At 37.6% G+C, this 21,314-nt stretch overlaps 1 protein-coding gene across 6 annotated transcripts in view; it reads left to right on the forward strand.

Moving 5' to 3' along the window:
• The first annotated feature begins 975 nt into the window (after positions 1–975).
• dnajc6 (DnaJ (Hsp40) homolog, subfamily C, member 6) overlaps positions 976–21,314 on the forward strand; it is a 54,556-nt gene continuing 34,217 nt past the window's right edge. The window contains exons 1-2 of one of the 6 annotated variants that reach the window (XM_053635894.1): positions 976–1,685; positions 7,724–7,865. In XM_053635894.1, coding sequence (XP_053491869.1) covers positions 7,853–7,865 — 13 coding nt within the window. In that variant the 5' untranslated portion in view covers positions 976–1,685; positions 7,724–7,852. Of the gene's footprint in view, positions 1,686–2,203; positions 2,473–7,129; positions 7,866–16,612; positions 16,639–21,314 lie in introns of those variants that run through there. The other 5 variants (XM_053635892.1, XM_053635896.1, XM_053635895.1 and 2 more) reach the window with 5 other exon arrangements.

Below are 21,314 nucleotides of genomic sequence, written 5' to 3' on the forward strand. Positions count from 1 at the left end.
GTTACCACGGAGAAGCTGATTTTTTCCTCTAATAGCATGTTCCAAAGTTTTTATTCCTCTTAAACTACAGCAATTTACCAACAATTAAAACCTATAACTTATTAATGAACAACACATCACACATTTAATGTTGTGGAACATCAGTGAGACAAGTTCGTTCTTGTTAACACTTATGTATAGCAGCTACAGTATAATCAGTTTTTCCCTCAGCAGGCTCTCTCTCACTCTCTCTCTCTCTCTCTCTCTCTCTCTCTCTCTCTCTCTCTCTCTTTACTCTAACTTGAAGTTAATAAAACAAAAAATGCAGCTTATCATGTTACTGACAAACAAGAATATACAAACTACAAATTTTCCAGTATCAGAAAAGTAACTGACTGACACTGGAGACTCCTTCCATAAATACTGTAAATGTCTCCTTACAGAAAACATCATCAAATCAATGATTAATCTGTTTATTATTTGTGGAGTCCCTGTGTTACTATTTATAGTTGTTATTTTAAAAATGATAACATATTAGAATGAGCAGCTTTACACAAACATGTGATTTGCACTACTGCCAGAGCTGCCATTACAGTAAATGAATGAACACTGTCTGACCAGTTACAATAGAGAATTCCACAGTGCTGTGGTATAAGTAAAGAATAGAACACTACAATATAAACAGCATAAACAATAAAACATGCTGCTGTAGGAAAATAATCCACAACAGGGTGGCGTGAAGTTGTCCGACACAACGTGGAATTCTGTTATCAGTATATGTTCTGATAACAGCAGGTGCTGAAGTGTTTCATTCCTCTTATACTGCCGCAATTTGTCAACGATTAATGTTTGAAAATCTAAACTGTTGATTTGACCTAAAACAGACAAATAAACAGAACAAATAATCAAATAAATAGCTAGCTAGTGAAATAAATACATTTAAATAAATAAATAAATACATCTTTCTATCAGAAAAATGCCCAACACTAATGAGACCAATGAATGTAGATTACAGAGAACTAAATAAACCTTATAGATAGAGATACTGTAGACAGACAGACAGACAGACAGATAGTTAGATAGATAGATAGACAGACAGACAGATAGACTGATTAATGTTTCTATTAAGAAATGTGCCCAAAGCTAATTGACTAATGAGTGTACAGTGTAGATTACAGAGAGCTAAATAAATATGATAGCTAGCTAGCTAGTTAGATAGATAGATAGATAGATAGATAGATAGATAGATAGATATTTCTATTAAAATGTGCCCATGGCTAATGATAGTAATGAGTGTACATTAAAGAGAACTAGACAGACAGACAGACAGATAGATAGATAGATAGATAGATAGATAGATAGATGTATGTATGTATGTATGTATGTATGTATGTATGTGTGCTGTTAACCGGCTGTGACATCACAGCAGCGCGCGGCATGACAGCGGCATGCGCGTGATTCAGTGATGCGACTCCGCATCCAATCCGGTATCATGTAAAAGCGTGCATTAGACCCGGAATAAGCGTCTTGCATCCGTCCTTCACCCCAAACGCCGTGCTTTCTCGCGTCCTCTCCTCCAGCGCGCCTCCATACGCCAGGAAGCAGTGATCATCTGACCTTTGGTGATCAGCGAATGACAAATCAAAGGTCAGCGTTTGTGGCATCAGCTGGACCCGCGGCCGACTGGAGAATGCACGCGCTGAAAGGTAAAGCTGCAGTGACATTATTTATATTTACATTAAAAAAAGCACATCGGATTCTGCTGTGCAGCGTGCATAGCCAGTGTCGCGCGTTTTCACTGGAGTTAGTACTGTTACATAACGCGTCGTGCGCTCTGTGGACATGATTTGAGTCGCTGCACATGATGTAGTCTACATTATAATACGGCCAAAATAACCTCCATATGCAGTCAACATGCAATATGGCTCCATGCATTTAATGCACTGACTCGATCTGAATGGTGGAATAGCACTGACCCATGAGCAATATTTTTGTTTTGATGGTAGGGGCTTATCCCTGAGCTGAGTTCACCTCTTCACTGTAGAAACGGTTTAGCTGAAATTAACACACGGCTTAGACATAAACAGATGGTAGATCATTCATGCATTTCCTAAAAGGACAAAATGGTGACGTTAGTGCAAAATGTGTTCTGCCTACAGACATGTAAGACATGTGTGTGAGTTCAAGAGCAAGATCATTTGAAGCTCTAGTCCGTGCAGTATTTCATCGTTTATTTTTCATTCACACGTCACTGATTGTACTGTATGATACATTGTGGCCCGAGCTGCGCGAGCTCCTCGCAAGAGGAAGTGTTAGGTACCGAATCTGTCGACGTCATCGAATCCGGAATTCCAAATCGCTCCTGACGCACTTTAAAGGTGCACTACATACGGCACGTGATGATGAGACTGGAGGACACCGTATATAGTGTACTAGAGCCAGGATTGTGGTTCAGCCTGTGTTTCACTGAAGCTGGAATGCGGGACGCAAGATGTGAGCTTTTTTTTTTTTTTGAGAGAAAACAGTGTACATATATAAAATAGTGTTTGCCACAACAATACGTAATTTACATATTTTCATGACGAAAAAAGCGTAGGAAAAGCTTTTAGATTGTCAATTTAGTAGAGCACCCAAAAGTATAGTATAGTAGGTTATAGTGTAGTATAGTACAGTATAGTGTAATATAGTATAGTATAGTGCAGTATAGTATAGTGTAGTATAGTATAGTGTAGTATAGTATAGTGTGGTATAGTGTAGTATAGTATAGTGTAGTATAGAATAGTGTAGTATAGTGTAGTGTAGTGTAGTATAGTGTAGTATAGTATAGTGTAGTATAGTGTAGTGTAGTGTAGTGTAGTATAGTGTAGTATAGTATAGTGTAGTATAGTGTAGTGTAGTGTAGTGTAGTATAGTGTAGTATAGTATAGTGTAGTATAGTGTAGTATAGTGTTTTATAGTAGGCCAGTGGTTTTCAAAGTGGGGGCCGGCACGGGGGCCTCAACGATTTGGTGTGCCCATCCCTCCCACTAGTATGTTTTCTCTTTCTCACTCTCAGACAGCCACACACACACACACACACACACACACACACACACACACAATCAATTCCTAATGTAATGTAATGTAAAGATGTAAGATATAATTATTAATAAAAAAGGGGGATATATTCAGAATCTGTATTTTTAATGTGTTTTAAAGACATCTTGCCAAAGTCAAATGTTAATGCCATTTGGGGGGTCTTGCCCTGGAAAAGTTTGGGAACTCCTGTAGTAGGCTATAGTATAGTGTAGTATAGTATAGTAGGCTATAGTATAGTAGGCTATAGTATGGTATAATATAGTAGGCTATAGTATAGTATAGTGTAGTGTAGTGTAGTGTAGTATAGTATAGTGTAGTATAGTAGGCTATAGTATAGTATAGTATAGTATAGTAGGCTATAGTATAGTGTAGTATAGCATAGTAGGCTATAGTATAGTATAGTATAGTATAGTAGGTTATAGTATAGTAGGCTATATAGTAGGCTATAGTATAGTATATTAGTATATATTGTAGTATACAATTGTACTGCTTTGACATACTGTTCTTGTTCGCAGTTTATAATAGTTATAAGTAAGAGCGTTTCCACAGAGATGACATCACTTCTGTCCATACAGACACTATCCCCATACGACAGAAGTTGTCCTTCCTATCCCTCTCAAGTCTTCCTAAACAATGGTTTTCTGAGCATGCGCACGTCACCTTTGACCGCACGATTCTTAGTTTTCTGCATATATTTAAATGCTGAAGGGATTTTCTGACTGTAAGATCAGAAATAACAAATTATGCTACATGTAGTTTCATGCTTGAAGCAGCTTCAGATAAAGTCACAGTAATAATGTAGAGAAAGTAGATCATAATGCTTGTGGTAGCTATTGTTTTATAAAGACCTATAAATGTATGCTTCTGTATTGTGGGACAGTTTGATAAGTCAGAACATATTGTCAGATGTGTTTAGTTATTTGTCCGCTTGTATTTGGGCCAAGGAATATTAGAAATGAAATATACACTAATTGCCAACTCTTTACGGGGTTACAAAATGTCGCTAGAAGTCACTAGATGACATCATATATTTATTTACATATTCATTGACTATGTTTACATGCACATCATATTCCGTTTAAGGTCTATATTTGGGTTGCAGACACATTCCGAATACAATGTTTATATGTGTACAGGCATCTGAATATTCTTGTATACATGTTGTAAGTATGCCTGAGTTGCCATTCCTTAATACCTAGCCAACAGCTAAGCATCTGTTAGCACCCACAATTCCTTGTGGACTGAACATGTGCATATATCTCATTTCAGTGGATTTTCTGAATAAGGTGTTTACAAATTTCTGATTTAAAGAGTCATATTCAAGGGGTGGGAATCGGTATTTGGGGAATCAGAGTATTACCTTGATTAGAATTGGGCAATCTGATTGTGGTGTTTACATGACTCAATACTAATTAGAAATACTGCCAAATATTATTGGAATATTGATGTGCATGTAAACCTAGTTACTGATTTGTCATTGAGAAACATTGCTGATCAGTGATTGGCCATTGGTAACCAGCACATGTGAGGTGAGCAGGAGGACCATATCAGATTATAGACAGTCACTAGTGCGCTGTTTTTCACCAGGCACTTAAAAAAATCACTTTAAAAAGTAAAAAAACAAAACAAAAAAACCCCAAAAACAAACAAACAAAGTCACTAGTCACAGTGGAAATACGTATTTATATAAATCTAGCAATTTTATATCACTAATAAAAGAACCGCCAACACATTAAAAATTGGCCCTCTAATGTAGCTCTATCTTTTTTAGTCTTTAAGCACATCATATTTAATCATTGGTTGGTTGATCATGTATTATCTCTAAAATCCAATTATACAACAAATTCACTAAGAACGAAAACAGAAAAAATAGTACTATTAATTAAATTAGTAGTCTTTTTTAATCTCATATAAGAAGAGAAGTAGTCCCACATGTTCATTCTATCAAATTACAAACAATAGAAACAAGCTTAGTCTTTTATACTTTAAATTCACTCAGTTAATGATTCTTGTAATGAGAGGAAATACAGAAAATCTTTTTTTTCATCCATATGCACTGACAGATTGTCCTACTTTACTCATAACTTGAGGCAGTTATAGAAAATCAGAGATCAGCATTTGCGAACTTTGGTCAACAAAATTTACTGTGCTATCCTTTCATGACTATCCAAGAGGTTACAAGACATTTATAAGTTAATACTATTGTAAAAGATCACAAGACCTGTGTTAAACAGCTACTTCATAGTATTATATTAACCCATACCCCAGCTGTTTTCACCCAAGTGCATGAGTGTGATAAAAGAGAAATCCAAGAAGGACGATGTTTGGTTTTTACACAGCAAACCAAAGTGCAAAATTAAAAGCTTTATCACTTGTTTCCTACAATGCAGGAAAGGGTCAATATTAAATTCACAACTTATGTGCAGACAGCAGCACGACTCTTTCATATACAATAAGTTCCCGGTGTCTCCGCTCTCAGTTTCCTAGACACAGTTAGTCTTAAGAGAAAGCATGCAGGCCTGGTAGCTGCCAAGTAATGCGTCCAAAGACGGAAGCTCGCAACACCAACAAGCTGACAACAAACTAAATTATTCTTCAGGAGAGACATAGCCTTGGGCTGGAGAAACTAAATTCACAAAGCCCTAAATGTTTTATCTATGTTGACTAAACGGTTATTTTCATAATCAGTTGCTTGTATTCTCTCTCTCTCTCTCTCTCTCTCTCTCTCTCTCATACACACAGATACACACACGGCATTAAGCAGTCTATCAGTTTTGTGAAGATGTAATGCTTGTAATAATAATAATAATAATAATAATAATAATAATAATAATAATATGTATAATGCTGGAATTTCAGCATTACAGACCTTCTCTCATTGTAATCTGGACAACCATACAGCCATATGTGAGATATATTTTATTATAAAGACATCCGTCCATAGCCAGTCTTATTGCTTGAGGCACAGGTGCTTCTGACAACCTTCACATCATTTTGTTGTTTCCTTATTTAACTGAAACTAATTTGGTGCTGTAAATATTAAGTCCTCAATTAAAATGTGTTATACTGATTATAGGCTGAAGTGAAGAAACATCGCAGTCACGGTCGTGTCTTGTTGTTCCCACTCACAGTAGGTTTTCTAGCATGAAACAAGCTTTTATTAGCCCAGCACTAAATTCTTGGTCCTGGGCATACGAACAGGGACGTCTCTACAGCGAAAACAGTGGAACTGACTATCCAAGGACCCTAGAAGGAGAGGGACTCAAGGTCCTGGACAAAAACAACTGCATTATTATTTATAAAAAGGTCTATTTCATTTAGAGATGACAGATTCAGAATGCTAATAAACGGCTGAATGTATCGCCTTGCACGTTAAAGTGCGTGGGGCTTGTTTTACAGCCTTTGGCTTTATTGTGTCTATTGAAAGAAAGAGGGTTTTAAAGCTGTTACAAGGTTAAACGAATGATGAAGAAGATGATGATGATAATAATAATAAAATAGATATTAGCTTAAGCCAAAACCAATTCTAGAACATCAACCTTTCACTATTATTATTATTATTATTATTATTATTATTATTATTATTATTAAACCAAAAAACAACACCCTGGGCTGTCAATAAACAAATAAAACTACCAAAAAAGTAAATAATAATAATAATAATACCACTACTACTAATATAATAATAACAACAAGTATTATTATTATTATTATTATTATTATTATTATTATTAATAATAATAATAATAATAATAACAATAATAATAATTATTATTATTATTATTGTTGTTGTTGTTGATGTTGTTGTTGTTATAAAATAGATAATAGCTTAAACCCAGGTCAATTCCATAACATCAACCTTTCATTATTATTATTATTATTATTATTATTATTATTATTATTATAAAATCATAAACAACGACAATACTAGTACTACTCCTAATAATAATAATAATTTTGGTAGGATATTTTTCTCTTGTGTTTGTTGTTGTTTTCCTAATGGCTGTGGACGTTTAAAAGCTGAATCTATGTGCGGGGGAGACTGAACCATTTCCTCCTCTGAGAGGGGTGAGATAAAGGCTTAGGAAGGTCTCAAATACTATTTACGCAGCGAAACTTCGGTCTCTCCGTCTTTTTATTCCGTATATATTTGCTTTTATTTCTGATTCTAATTATTTAGAAACCTAAAACTGCGGACCAAATTCAACACCCTATTATTTGAATTTATGGGCTCCCCTCCTGCCAAAGAGTCAGTGGGTATCCAGTTCCACAAACCCCCTCCACACTCATCTCCGGCGCTCCTGCGGCCGAGCAGCGAACTACCGGCGGTGTAAATTGTGCTGTTGGATGAAGGAGGATGGAGAAGCCGCAGTAAATGCGGCTCATGATGCCGAAACGTTCCTCCTCCGTTATTCAGGGTAGAGAGAGCGAGAGAGAGAGAGAGAGAGAGAGACGCTGCATTTAGGCATAACGGGGATGTGATGCATTAGTCGCTTCCCTTCCATCCTTCTCCACCTCCTTTGCTGCTCCACCGCGAGGAGCCTGAAGATGCGCACACCACCACCTTGAAGCGACCTCGTTTGTACGTGATTGACGATTTGTGCTCATGAGCCTGCTCGGAGGCTACAAGAAGAGGAGCGGTTATGATGGCTATGAATCTTTGCAGCTGGTCGATAGCGGAGGAGGCGGCGGAGACTTCAGCGGCGGAGTAGGAGGAGGAGGTGGGGGAAGAGGTGGAGGAGGACTGGCGGCAGTGACCCTCGGCTCCAAGGCGCGACCGGACCACTGCAGCATCATGGATGGCTCAGGTAAGGCTTTTTACACTCGAGTACAGTACTATTTATCACTGGGCAGTGGTCGCTCAGTCGTTAAGACATTAGTTTAATGCTCAGAAGGTCATGAGTTCAAACCCCAGTGCTGCCAAGCTGCCATTGTTGGGCCCTTGGGCAAGGCCCTTAACTGCTCAGATGTATAAATGAGATAAATGTAGCCTACGGTATGTCGCTCTGGAGAAGCATGTCTGCCAAATGCCATAAATGTAATCGGTTGGTACCTTCAAGGGTACATCTTTACTGTGTATCGATTATGTGTATGTAGTTTACCTTTAAAATAATTTCAGCTACCATAGCCTATATAATGGACCTGAAGCACAATGCTTATACCTTTGATTCGTTTTTAGAGTAAAGGTATATTAAATCCACCTTCTGCTGCTGTTTAGACGTACTGTACACTGTGTAGCCAAAAGTAGGTGGACACGTGACCATCACACCCATATTCGCAAAACTGTTGCCACAAAGTTGGAAGCACACAATTGTATAGGATGTCTTTGTATATGCTGTAGCATTAAGATTTCCCTTCACTGGAACTAAGAGGCCCAAACGTGTTTCAGCATGACAATGCCCTTGTGTACAAAGCGAGCACTATGAAGACGTGGTTTGGACTGGAAGAACTCGAGTGTCCTGCAGAGAGCTCTGAACACCTCAACATCACTGAACACCTTTGGGATGAACTGGAACACTGAACGCACCCCAGACCTCCTCACCCGACATCGGTGCCTGATTTCACTAATGCTCTTGTGGCTGAATGAGAACAAATCCCCACAGCCACGCTCCAAAATCTAGTGGAAAGCCTTCCCAGAAGAGTGGAGGTTATTATAACAGTATTATAAGGGGACTAAATCTGGAACGGGATGTTCGAAAAGCACATATAGGTGTGATGATCAGGTGTCCACAAACTTTTGGTCATATAGTGTATTATAGAGATGCAATTTGGGAAATGGCCTGGTCACCTTGAGGCAGAATGATCCCGTTGCACATTGCTCACACTTGCAAACCATCCAAGGATCAGCCATATTCTCCCATATTCTCCTGATTCCTGTATTTGTCTCATTTCCCCCATTTGAAATGTTTTCTTCTTTATCCAACACTACTAGAAGATAGCACTTTTTAATCAGTGTTAAAGTCAGCCCACTACTGGCTGACTGAGCTGTTAACTAAGCTCTGCTGTTATATGCTGCCTAGCCTTGGTTACTCCTCTTACACCAAGTGTGCTTTTTATTTTATTAAATTTTTTTAAAAAATTTGATTTATGACTTTGGTGACACTTTACTCAACATGTAATATTGCTACGTCACAGCTCCAGGGTCCTCGGTTCTATCCTAAACCCAGGTTAATGTTGGTGTGGTTTCGCATGTCCTCCCTGTGTCTGCATGGGTTTCCTCTGGGTTCTCCAGTTTCCTCCCACTTCCCAAAAACATGCCAGATTATCGGCTACGCGAAATAGCCCCTAGGTGCGAATGAGTGTGTGAATGTGTACGTGTGATAGATTGGTGTACCATCCATGGTGTGTTCCCACCTCACTCCCAGTGTTCCGGGGATAAGCAAAGGATCCATCGTGACCAGGATAAAGTGCTTACTGAAGATGTCTGAATGAATGATTTGTGATTTGCATATATAAAACTCACAAGAAGACAATACTCAAAATCTGTGAGATATTTATCAAGGACCTTCATGTACATGTGCAAAATCTCCCTATTTCAAGTTTGGCAACCATGACAACGATCTATTTTATGTCCATAATTGTTTTTACCAGATACATACAGTATGTGCATAAAAGTTAGCAGCAAATGGAGACCATCCTGCACAAATGCACGATACGGTGTCATGAGTCCTTCTCTTATCTGGTAGGATTTTTACAGACTACATATGGTGTGAAAGATTATTAAGGATTAGACTAAAGATATAGAGCAGGGTTCTTACGGACCCTTGAAAGAAATATGGTTGATATTTGGACTAAACATTTAATAGAAATCTTATAATACTTTTGCAAGTTGTCACATTTGCATCATGTACAGTATATTGTGTGTGTGCTGAACCTGCTGTCTAGATAAGTTCTCTTGATAAAACTAAGCATAATGGTAACAGTTAGCCATTTTAATCTGGTATTAGCCCTGGATGTGAAGCACGTTAATAGGTGGCAGGTTGCCGACACTGAGTATCAAATGTTTACTGCTTGCTAACATTACGCTATTTTGCCTGAATGCCAGTTCAACCCAGGTTAGGTAGAAAATGAAAGTTACAGCCTGCAGGGTTACAGCGGGGATCAAAGTCATGTGAGAATGAAACTAATATCCTGACATTTATAATTAGTGCCACATAACTTTCACATTTTAGTGCGGAAACAAAATAATTACAAACGGACAGCTAGCATAACGTTAGATAACTATCTACCTGACGTATCAGAATATTCAGGAAGTAAAGTCAGTAAACTCTTCCTATTTACTGCATTATCTTAAACTTTCCTGTTTATGAATTAGGCAGAATTTATAAGTACTAAAATAAAGAAACCAACATCTTGACATTTATCATTAGTACCAACCTATTACAATACCCAGTTAACATAGTGATATTTGGCTAGCACCAGTTTGCTACCTGGGTACAGTAATAACAAAATTGACAATTAGCATAATGTTGGCTAACTATTTAGCAGCTTATTAGCTTCCACAGGAAGTCTTTTTATTAGTTACTGCATTTTCATTTGGTTTAAATTCTCCTGTTTACAGATTCGGTACAATAGATAGTCCTGCAAGAAAGAAACCAGAATCTTGTCATGTATAAATACACTTTTCAAATTACTTACACTCACAGCTAGCTTAATGTTAGCTAACCATTTAGCAGCGTATTAGCATCTTCAGGAAGTAAACTCAGTCAGCTCTTTGTGGTTACTGCATTTTTATTTTCTTTAAACTCCCCTGATTACAGATTTGGCACAATAGATAGTATTGCAAGAGAGAAACTAACATATTGTCATGTATAAATACACTTTTCAAATTACTTACATTCACAGCTAGCGTAATTTTAGCTAACTAACTAGCAGCCTATTAGCATCTTCAGGAAACAAAGTCAGTCAACATTTTCCAGTTGCTGCATTTTTCCTCAACTCTCCCGTTTACATGTTTGGCAAAATGTTTGAATGCATAATGAGGAAACTTTTAGCAGAATGTTAAATAAACCTAGAAAATACTAGCTAAGAATCCTTCTTTTATTACATAGTCTCATACATCATCAAGTGCTCCACAACACAGCTAACCAGCCATTTTATATCGCTGTAATTGAACCGATATTTGGAGCAGATAGACTTAAATTATTATGGTGTCACTGGAAAGCCTACAGTCTTATCTTTGTAATGACAAAACAAATGTATATTTGGTGTGCACGAGTGATTTCTGACAGCAGATTGATGATTATTATAGATATCATCAAGCCTCTTGCCTCATATAACTGATCATTCTGTCAAAATTGATCAATTACAAACACCACTTCATTTATTACATTGTCCTCTCTCTCTCTCTCTCTCTCTCTCTCTCTCGCTCTCTCACTCTTTCACACACAATCCCAGTTACATGATTAGTTACACTAACATGTACACACACACACACACACACACACACACACACACACACACACACACACAGAAAGCTTACACAACCTCATACACTGTCACTCAAGCATACACACAATCCATACACAGTAAACGTGAAAAATCTTGAATGTCACATTGCTTACTATTGAAATTACACTAATGTATGTAACACAGTTATTTAGCCAGTTACAGGAGTTTTTTTTTTCTTCCATTAAACGGAACATAGCTTTTCTTTCACATATAATACAAACATGTTTTTCAAATGTATATAATTTTGAATAAATATAACATAGCTCTTTAGTCTAAATGCAAAATGATGTTACACAGACACTTAAAATATGAACGAGAAGCTTGCGATTTCATGTAATAAAATCCCAAATCCAGCCAATTATACAGGTTTAGCTACAATTAGCGATATTGCAGTGTTTAATACATTGAGGAAGGTAGAAATTGTAATTACAACTAAGATATTATTAATAGGGTAGTCTTATATGTTTACATATAGTTCACAAGACACAATAATAAATGAATTTACAATAGGGATGTGACGGTGAGGAAATTTTCCCATGGGTTAAGCGACGTGTGACAAGACCGGTAATACTGGTATTGGGGAGGGGGGGGGGTGTTTACATGTTTCCCAGAAGACAAAGTAATAACAATTTACGCTGTTCATCCTGTTCAAAAGTTTACACCCCCTGGCTCTTAATGTACCGTGTTGCCTTCTTGTGCATCAGTGAAGGTTTACAGTAGTTGTATACGAGTCCCTCGGTTGTCGTAAATGTGCAAAGATGGCTCAAAAAGATGGGTCAAATATGCAGGAGATGCTGGAAAACAAATCAAGTGCAGGACCTGGAGGATTATTCTGAAGAACAGTGGACAGTTTAACTGCTCAGGACAAACAAGAGACTCATGAACAACTCTCACAAAACATAAACACTGTTATTGATCATCCAGGTAACGACACAGTATTAAAAATCAAGCGTATGTAAACTTTTGAACTGGTTCATTTGTGTAAATTCATTTATTATTGTGTCTTGTGGACTATATGAAAACATCTGTTATGTCAAATAGCTTCTTCAGGGCAGAACTAAATAAAAACAATGCAATTTTTATGATCCCTATTTTTTTTTTTTTAACTAGTAACATTTTGCAGATTCTACATGGGGTATGTAAATTTATGAGCACAACTGTACGTTATGTGATGTTGCATGAGCAGCAGTTCGATGATGCAGGCTTCGACTTGATAGCCTTCACCCTCCCTGGTTGTTAGCTGTCTTGTGATAGAGGAGAGATACCTGACGAGTTGAACTTAAAGGTTCGTTAGTGGTCCCTCTAGGGAAACCCTACGTAGATGTCTACAACAATGTTTTCCAATCAAATAGATTTCCTAATCTAGTATTTTGTACTTGTATTTTCTGCACTTTAACATTGTGTGATAAAAGTACACCCAACATTCTGGTTATTTTCACTTAGATTAAAGCACTGGTACCGTGGCTTTTTTGGGTAACTCTCTGCCATTACCATCAAACTAACCATCAATCTCACTGTTTACAGTAAGTTTGCCACAGTGAAGTTTAAATTTAGCACCCTAAGGTATGTTTCGCTTGTTCTTCTGGGAGAACCCTAAAGTTTTTATGTTTAACCCTACAACCGAGGAGCTCTCTCTGAGAAAATGTTTAATTTAGAATCCTTAACCATCCAAACAACCAGGAAAAGGAACCCTTTACCTTAGACAAATCAAATTGACATCCCATAGATTCACATTTTAATTTGCAATAAACTTTTTGAATTAGGAATTAAGATGAGGTGAGTCTATTTCAGTCAGATAAACCATCCAATCTCCAACATTCTCACTCTCTCACTCACTCACATACTCTCTCTCTCTCTCTCTCTCTCTCTCTCTGTCTCACACACACACACACAAAACACACACTGTGTGTTTTACAGATGAAGTGCACTCTCAGCCTGAAATGCACACTTTCATTCCTCAACCCTGCAGTATCAATCCCATGTGGCAACGCTGCCTTTCTGCCTAGGCCTAGGGTTAAATTTGCACGCTTCTGCATGTTAGGAAGGATTACAACATCATATACAGTTGCAGTCGCAAGTTTACATAAGCCTTTCAGATCATAAAAAATAAAAATTGCATTTTTATTTATTTATTTACTACTGCCCCAAATAAGCTATTTGTTATTATTGTTATTTCTTTAAATATATATATTTTTCATTTAGTCCTGCCCTTCAGAAGCTACATAAGATATTTACATGTTTCCCAGAAGACAAAATAATAACAATTTACACCGATCATCCTGTTCATAAGTTTATACTCTTCTGGCTCTTAATGTATCGTGTTTCCTTCTTGATTCATTTACATGTGATTCATTTTCATGTGATTCATTTACATGTGATTCATTTACATGTGATTCATTTACGTATGATTCATTTACATGTGATTAATTTTCATGTGATTCATATTCAAGTAATTCATTTTCATGTGATTAATTTGCTTCTCTTTAAATCCAGTTTTAGACTGTGATATTACAAAGGTCTTTCCAGATTATTACTTGCTACACTGTATGAGATAACCCCAGTAAAATTGCCTGAATTCTATAATATAATTTGTTCACCATGTTAGGTTTAAATCCTCTAAAAACAGATTTGCAATTAAATAACATTACTCTGTTCCAATTCACATGCTTCAGAGCATTGGCATGTTCTGCCTACTCTCACAATCCACCAAACTCCCACACCCAAAGTCTCCATAAACAAATGAGACAGCAGTGTATCCTACAAAAACCGAACGTTGTCCACAATGTGAAAACAACTCGGAGAGTAAGCTGAACTAACCAACAAAATTACCAAGACAAAAAGTTCCAGTAAGAGAAAAAGCCCCTACCGACTTCAAGTCTGATAAACAGTCTGCGCAAAATAACAAATATAATGTCCTTAACTTTTAAAGACTTGTAACAAATAATATAACAGTGTAGCCCGTACAGCCGAGGAGATAACACTAATAAAATTAAATAAACAGAAACTCTAACCCAGTCAGAGCATCAAAACAGAGAAGCACATTAATACAGAAGTACATTTTAAGAGGAGTGAGTCCACAAAATCTAGGCAAAGTAATGCAACGACAATATCTTAATAAAAATCCGAATTCTTTAGAGCTGGAAGGCTGAGTGCAAGAAAATAAAAATAAAAGAAGTGTTTCCTTCTTGAGCATCAGTGAATGTTTACACCTTATGTAATAGTTGTGTACGAGTCCCTCAGTTGTCCCCAGTGTGAAAAGATGGATGTCAACATCATATCGCCGCTGTTGGAAAGGGATCAAATATGCAGAAGGTGCTGGAAAATCAAAGAATGTGCAGGACCTGGAGGATTTGTCTGAAGAACAGTGGGCAGTTTAACTGCTCAGGACAAACAAGGGACTCATGAACAATTATCACAAAACATAAAAACATTCGTTGATCATCCAGGTAACGACACATGGTATTAAGAACTAAGGGTATGTAAACTTTTGAACTGGTACATTTGTGTAAATTCAGTTATTATTGTGTCTTGTGGACTAGATGAAAACATCTGTTATGGGAAACAACTTCTTCAGGACAGTACTAAATAAAACAAAATGCAATTTTTATGACCCCTCTTAAAAAAAAATTATTAACATTTTGCAGATTCTGCAAGGGGTATGTAAATTTATGAGCACAACCGTAACATGACAAAACACTTGGAGGAAAGTGCTCTCTGCTCACTTCTGCATGCATGAGCTCACAGAATGGCTAGTGCTGCTGTGATTGGTAGGAGAGAGTATGCCATTGTTTTATTCCTCTTATACCACAGCAATTTGCCAACGATGTAGATAGGCAATATTTGTGCCTGCCCAAAAGGTGATCTATTGGTCAAATAGTGCTCTTGGTAGATTCCACAGCATCACTATGTTATATGGTGAATAATTAGCATTATAGTACGCCGCTGTTGGATTCTTGATTCTGATTGGCTGGAAGGTGTGCGTTAAAACCGTTTATACCACAGCGCTGTTGAATTCTCGATTCTGATTGGCTGGAAGGTCTGCGTTAAAACCGTTTATACCACAGCACTGTTGAATTCTCGATTCTGATTGGCTGGAAGGTGTGCGTTAAAACCATTTATACCACAGCGCTGTTGAATTCTCGATTCTGATTGGCTGACAGATGTTCTGAGATGTGCAATTATTTTTCAGTAAATGCACAGCTAAAGCAGTTCCAGGCAGGTCTTGACTGCATTACAGTTCCATATCACTTCACCAAGTGAACTGAAATAACGGAAAAGTTAGCCTACTGTCCACCACCACAGCGCACACATCTAACAATAAACAAAATGACAGAAAATTGAGATTTTCCAGAAATAAGTAAGTAATAATTGATGACAGGTTGAATTATTTGAAAAATAATGTGTACCTGAGATGGTAATGCGGCCACGAGGCGAAGCGGAGGCTTGAGCCGTTGATATGCAGTTAATGGAGAGAGAGAGAGAGAGAGAGAGAGAAAGAAAAGAGAGCACAAGCGAGCACGTGTGATTGTATCAATATTTATTTATTTATTCATTGTATTTTCTGCAGTAATAAAAAAAACGAAAAACCCTGTGAACAAGTAGACCTATTGATATTTATTTATTTATTTGTTCTATTTTTATATTATCAGCATGAAAGGGAAAACCTGTGAACTCTCTCTCTCTCTCTCTCTCTCTCTCTCTCTCTCTCTCTCTCTCTCTCTCTAACTGCATATCAATGGCTCAAGCCTCCGTTACTAGGTCTATAATGACGTTTTGGAATTAGCAACGGAGGCTTGAGATGGAATGTGCAAGAAATTACTTCCACACACAAGAGCGATTTAAGGACAAAAACCTGACCAATGTCTTGAAATAAAACATCTGCACAATGCCTCGAGGTGTGGTAACTGTGGTATAAGCAGAATAATTGACTCCGGTCCTTGAATTATTAGAAAATAACGCACACCGAGGTGTACCCACCGCCGTAATTTATTCCTTACATATACCTCAAGTAGTTCCGTTCAGTTTAAGCACTGTTCTAAATTACTGCTCTGCCTATAAACAACCGTAACCATAGTAACATACATTTAAACTCACAGCTTCATTAATCGTAGAGATGCAACACAAATGCAGGTAATTCACAGACAGGCACTCTCTCTCTCTCTCTGACACACACACACACACACTCACACACACACATACTGTAAATATCAGTGTATCAGCGACAAGATCCTATTGCTTCCTTAGAGTTGAATATTTTCCTATAACAGCTCAACGCGTAGTCTTTTATTCCTCTTATACCACAGCAATTCGCCAGTGATTACAAATTTTTTATTTCTTCGAGAATGACACTTCATACTTTTTAGCTGTTAATAGTTACATTTCATGTTGTGGAGGCTCCAGAAAACAGGCTCCGCTGTACAAGTCCCTGTGAATAAGCTTTTACTATAGAAATGATAACATGTTTAGATGAATGCATTAATATAAACCTGTGAGTTGCCTAGTGTCCGGAACTACGGTCAGAGCTGCTGTTATAGAAAATGAATCAGCACCTTCTGACCAATCAGAATTGAGAATTCAGTTGTTTTTCCATCCAAGCAGTCAATGTTAGAGTGTTTCCTTGGTTCCTTTGTGTTGTCTCTGAATAATATGGTAGCTTGGTGCCTGCCTGAACATGATCTATAATTGAAGAGCTAAAGCTGGATCCAATGACAGGACTCACACACACACACACACACACACACACACACACACCGACCGGCTCACACAGAGGAATTCCATGTCATCGAGAACAGATCTAACCTGCTAGACAGTGAGAATAAAAGAAACAAGTGAGAGGCAGGCAGAGCGTTAAATAGAGAATGTGCGAGTGAGAGAGCGACACCTTTATATCCCCATCTTCACTGATATTTCCTCCCGATATGGAGCAGCCCTCCTGGGTCCTGTCTCTCTTTCTGTTTCTCTCTCCCCTCTTTTCTTTTCTCTCCTGTCTCACAAAGACGACCCCTCGCAGGATGAAAGGGACTTTAGTAGGAGTTCAGAGCTCCTGTGTTCCCTGAAAGAACAGCCCCGGACTTTGAAGTCAGCTGGGTGTCTCGGTCCGCTCCAAATAGAGCCTTTCTGTGTTTTTATGGCCAGTCAGACTGGAAGTCCACTACGTTTCATGTCCAGCCATTCTGCCTGTTACTGGTGCTGAAAGGCAAAAGGGTCAACTGAAAAAGAAAATGGGGACTGAGTGACATTTTAATTCGGCATTTTATAAAGACATCCCCAAAATTTTGTGCATGGATGAACTTGTTTGAAGGTACAAAGTATCTTTAAATAAGGAAGAAAACATGACAGGGTGTGTTGTTATAGGAAAGTAATCAATTACAGGGTAACCTTACTACCCCAACATTGATTATTTCCCAATAATGGCATGCCTTGAAGTGTTTTATTACTTGTAAACAGCAGCAGCAATTACACTGACAGTTTTATAATTTATTAACGAACATCTTGTATTTTTAATCAATTCTTAATCTTTATGCTTACAGTTTTTGTTGTAGCACAAGTTCTTGTTATCACTCACGTTATAACAGATACGAACAGTTCCCTGACCAGCGTCTGTTTTTTTCTCTCTCACTGAATATAACAAAGCAGAAAAAAACCAAAAACAAAAACACAGCTTAGTATGTTATTGAAAAACCAGAATTTGCAAACTCCTCAGCCCTGAAGAACCTCATGGAGGAAAACTTTCTGAGCGTAACAAAAACGCTGATGCTGGAGACTCCTTCCATAAATGTTCAAAGTCTCCTTATAGAGACCTTAACAATTTCAGTGATTATACATTTTCTATATGAATGTTTTCTACGCTTTCTATTCTGTGTTTTCTATGTTTACATGTCTGTGCTATGTTTTCTTCATTAAATAACAACACACTTTTATTATTAGCATTAGATTATGTGGAGAGTAAACCGTACATGTCCTTGGGAACTGCTATAGAAAAGATAACGTACTGTATATGAGCACAGCAATATCAACTTGGGATTCGAATTATATTCAACATTATATTCAAATATTTAAACATTCATTCAAGATCTATAATTTGTAGATCTTCACTCTGCTAGGCCTGTCACGACAATTACTGTACGTTATTGACTTATCGTACGATATACGGACATGACCTCCATCATTTTTGCCGGCCTCGATATCGCCCGTTGGGTTTACATCCGTGTTTGTTTACATAAGAATGAACGTCACTAACGTTTTTGCCGTTCGTGCCGCTTCTGTCCTCTCGTCTGCTCTAGGGCTGTCAAATAAGGCTTTCAATTCTTCATTAAATTTCAGATAAAAACGTACAGTCGAATGCAAAAAACTGTGCATTTAAGCTATGTAGCAAGAAAACTAGCACAGATTTTAATTAAAAGATACTGTTGAAAAAATGACACGCAAGATATTAACAGTGCACTAATTCAATTCGATTTGATTTGTATAGCGCTTTTAACAGTGGACATTGTCTCAAAGCAGCTTTACAGAAACATTTCAACACAGGATACAGATTTTAAGTGTGTGAATTTATCCCTTTTGAGCAAGCCGGTGGCGACGGTGGTGAGGAAAAACTCCCTAAGATGATATGAGGAAGAAACCTTGAGAGGAACCAGACTCAGAAGGGAACCCGTCCTCATCTGGGTATCAACGGATAGTGTGAAAGTAAAAGAAAGTTCATTATGATGACTAACAATGTTTTTTGAAGAAGATAAATCTAGAAACAAAAGTTCCAGTGTTTGAAGTAATCCCATCGTAGTGAGTAACGTCGGGGATTGGGCCGCTTAAGCTGCGTGAGATGAAGCTCAAAAGTGAATGAACAGCGCTTTACTAACGGGTTAATATCTCACCCAAACACATCCTATACACATATATGAGATTAATCAGACATTTATACAACATAAGCCTAATATTACAACTCGCTTCTGCACAGAAATGACACGAATGGACAAGTGAACTTGAACCTAAGTAAGGCGCTAGGTAGAACAATAAGTCACGCTGTGTTTACGCTGTTTCTGTAACAACGTACTAAAACACGGACGATAAAGAACTAAAGCATAAAGAATTCACAATATTGTATTACAATGTCTGAATATGCTTAAGAATTAAAAGTTCTTTGCGCTTTGAAAGGGTGTACTTGCATTATTATGCTGTTCTGTTATCATTATATAAGTGGTATAAAATGGTATTAAAATGACACTAATATCGTTTATGGCTATTATTTCTGGCACAATATATCGTCCAACAAAAACAGTTATTGTGACAGGCTTATAGTCTGCAAAAACTGTTGGGGAACTGTAGCTATGCACACATGGCCTTGTAACTAGGTAACTGCCAGGCCTTCCTTATTAAATAGATAGACTCATTGTGCAGATCAGAAACATCAGTATCTCTGTAAAGGATTTATAAATATTAATGAAATGTCCGTCTGCTCTGCTACTGTCTGCTCCAGTTTGGGAGGTTTCTCTATTTTAGACCTTTTTCTACAATGCAGAATAAAATCTCCATATTTGTCGCCCCTATTTGCATGTCTGTTATAGTTACCATGACTGTTCATCAAAACTACAGCTGCACAGGCAATTCATTCATTCATTCTTTCATCTCCAGTAAGCACTTTATCTTGGTCAGGGTTGCCTGTCTCACAACACTGAGCACATAACGGGATTACACCCAGGATGGGACGCCAGTCCACCACAGGACATTACACCGAGGGACAATAGCAGCTAAATTCCACCAACTCAACTCACATGAAAGCACTGAGAATCATGAAAATGATTCTTAACTCATCTTGATCTGTAGCTTACTGTACAGTATAACCACTATGCATGTATAAATATGCTAGCAGTCTTTCAAAAATACAAAGACATCAATATACAGCTTCATTTTTGCCATCCACATCAGATTATTTGCTGTTAACAAATTTTGTCTTTGGATTTTTGTGGAACGGAGAACAACAGCACCACCAATGGTCATAAAATGATAGGAACTAAGGCACGAGGCTGGAGCTGATTTCTTTCTAGTGCGTACTGTAGTGTCACGTTTCCCACGTAATAAATAGAGAGAGGCAGACAACTCCAAAACATAAGACAATAGCGGGGTCGAAAAAACAGGCAATGGGTCAGGCGATCTACAAACAGGCATTAACTAGGCAAGGCAAGAAACGAGAAAGAGTAACAAGAAACTAGATCAATGAACATGAATCAAAACGAGGAACAGGTTACAAACACTTTGTATGGTGATAACACTCAATACTTCACAAAGCTATTGTGTACAAACAGTCTCTTTCCACTGTGGTGTGATTGTGTGTGAGATTGGATGCAGGTGTGCATGATTAGAATGAATGAGTGTTCTGGGAATTGCAGTCCATGGCAGCCATGTTTGTAGGCCGCAGTGCAGGATGGGAAATGTAGTCACTGGTTTGCTGTGACATGACATGTAGATTCATACAGATTTATCGGTTGTGTTGAGCGATTACACAGAATGACATACCCCTTAGATTTCGTGTGCATTTGGGTTGATACATGGTGCTAACACATCATCAGCAGCGAATGAGAAAGCGCATGTTAAATACAGTTGCAGATGTAATGAATGCGAACGAGGTGGATTATTTATTTTGTAGGCCTTTTTTTTTCCTTCAAAAATGCCTTTGGAGGACAAACTAAAAGTAAGTAAGCACATATTGTCTAATCAAATACAAAAGTACAAATGACATAAAAGGACAGATGAGAGAAGTGTAAGTTTAGTGTTTTGGGTTTGAATGAAAGGGTTACAGCTTGGGATTTTAG

Source organism: Ictalurus furcatus, chromosome 11, assembly GCF_023375685.1.
Source record: "Ictalurus furcatus strain D&B chromosome 11, Billie_1.0, whole genome shotgun sequence".
Taxonomy (NCBI): Eukaryota; Metazoa; Chordata; class Actinopteri; order Siluriformes; family Ictaluridae; genus Ictalurus; species Ictalurus furcatus.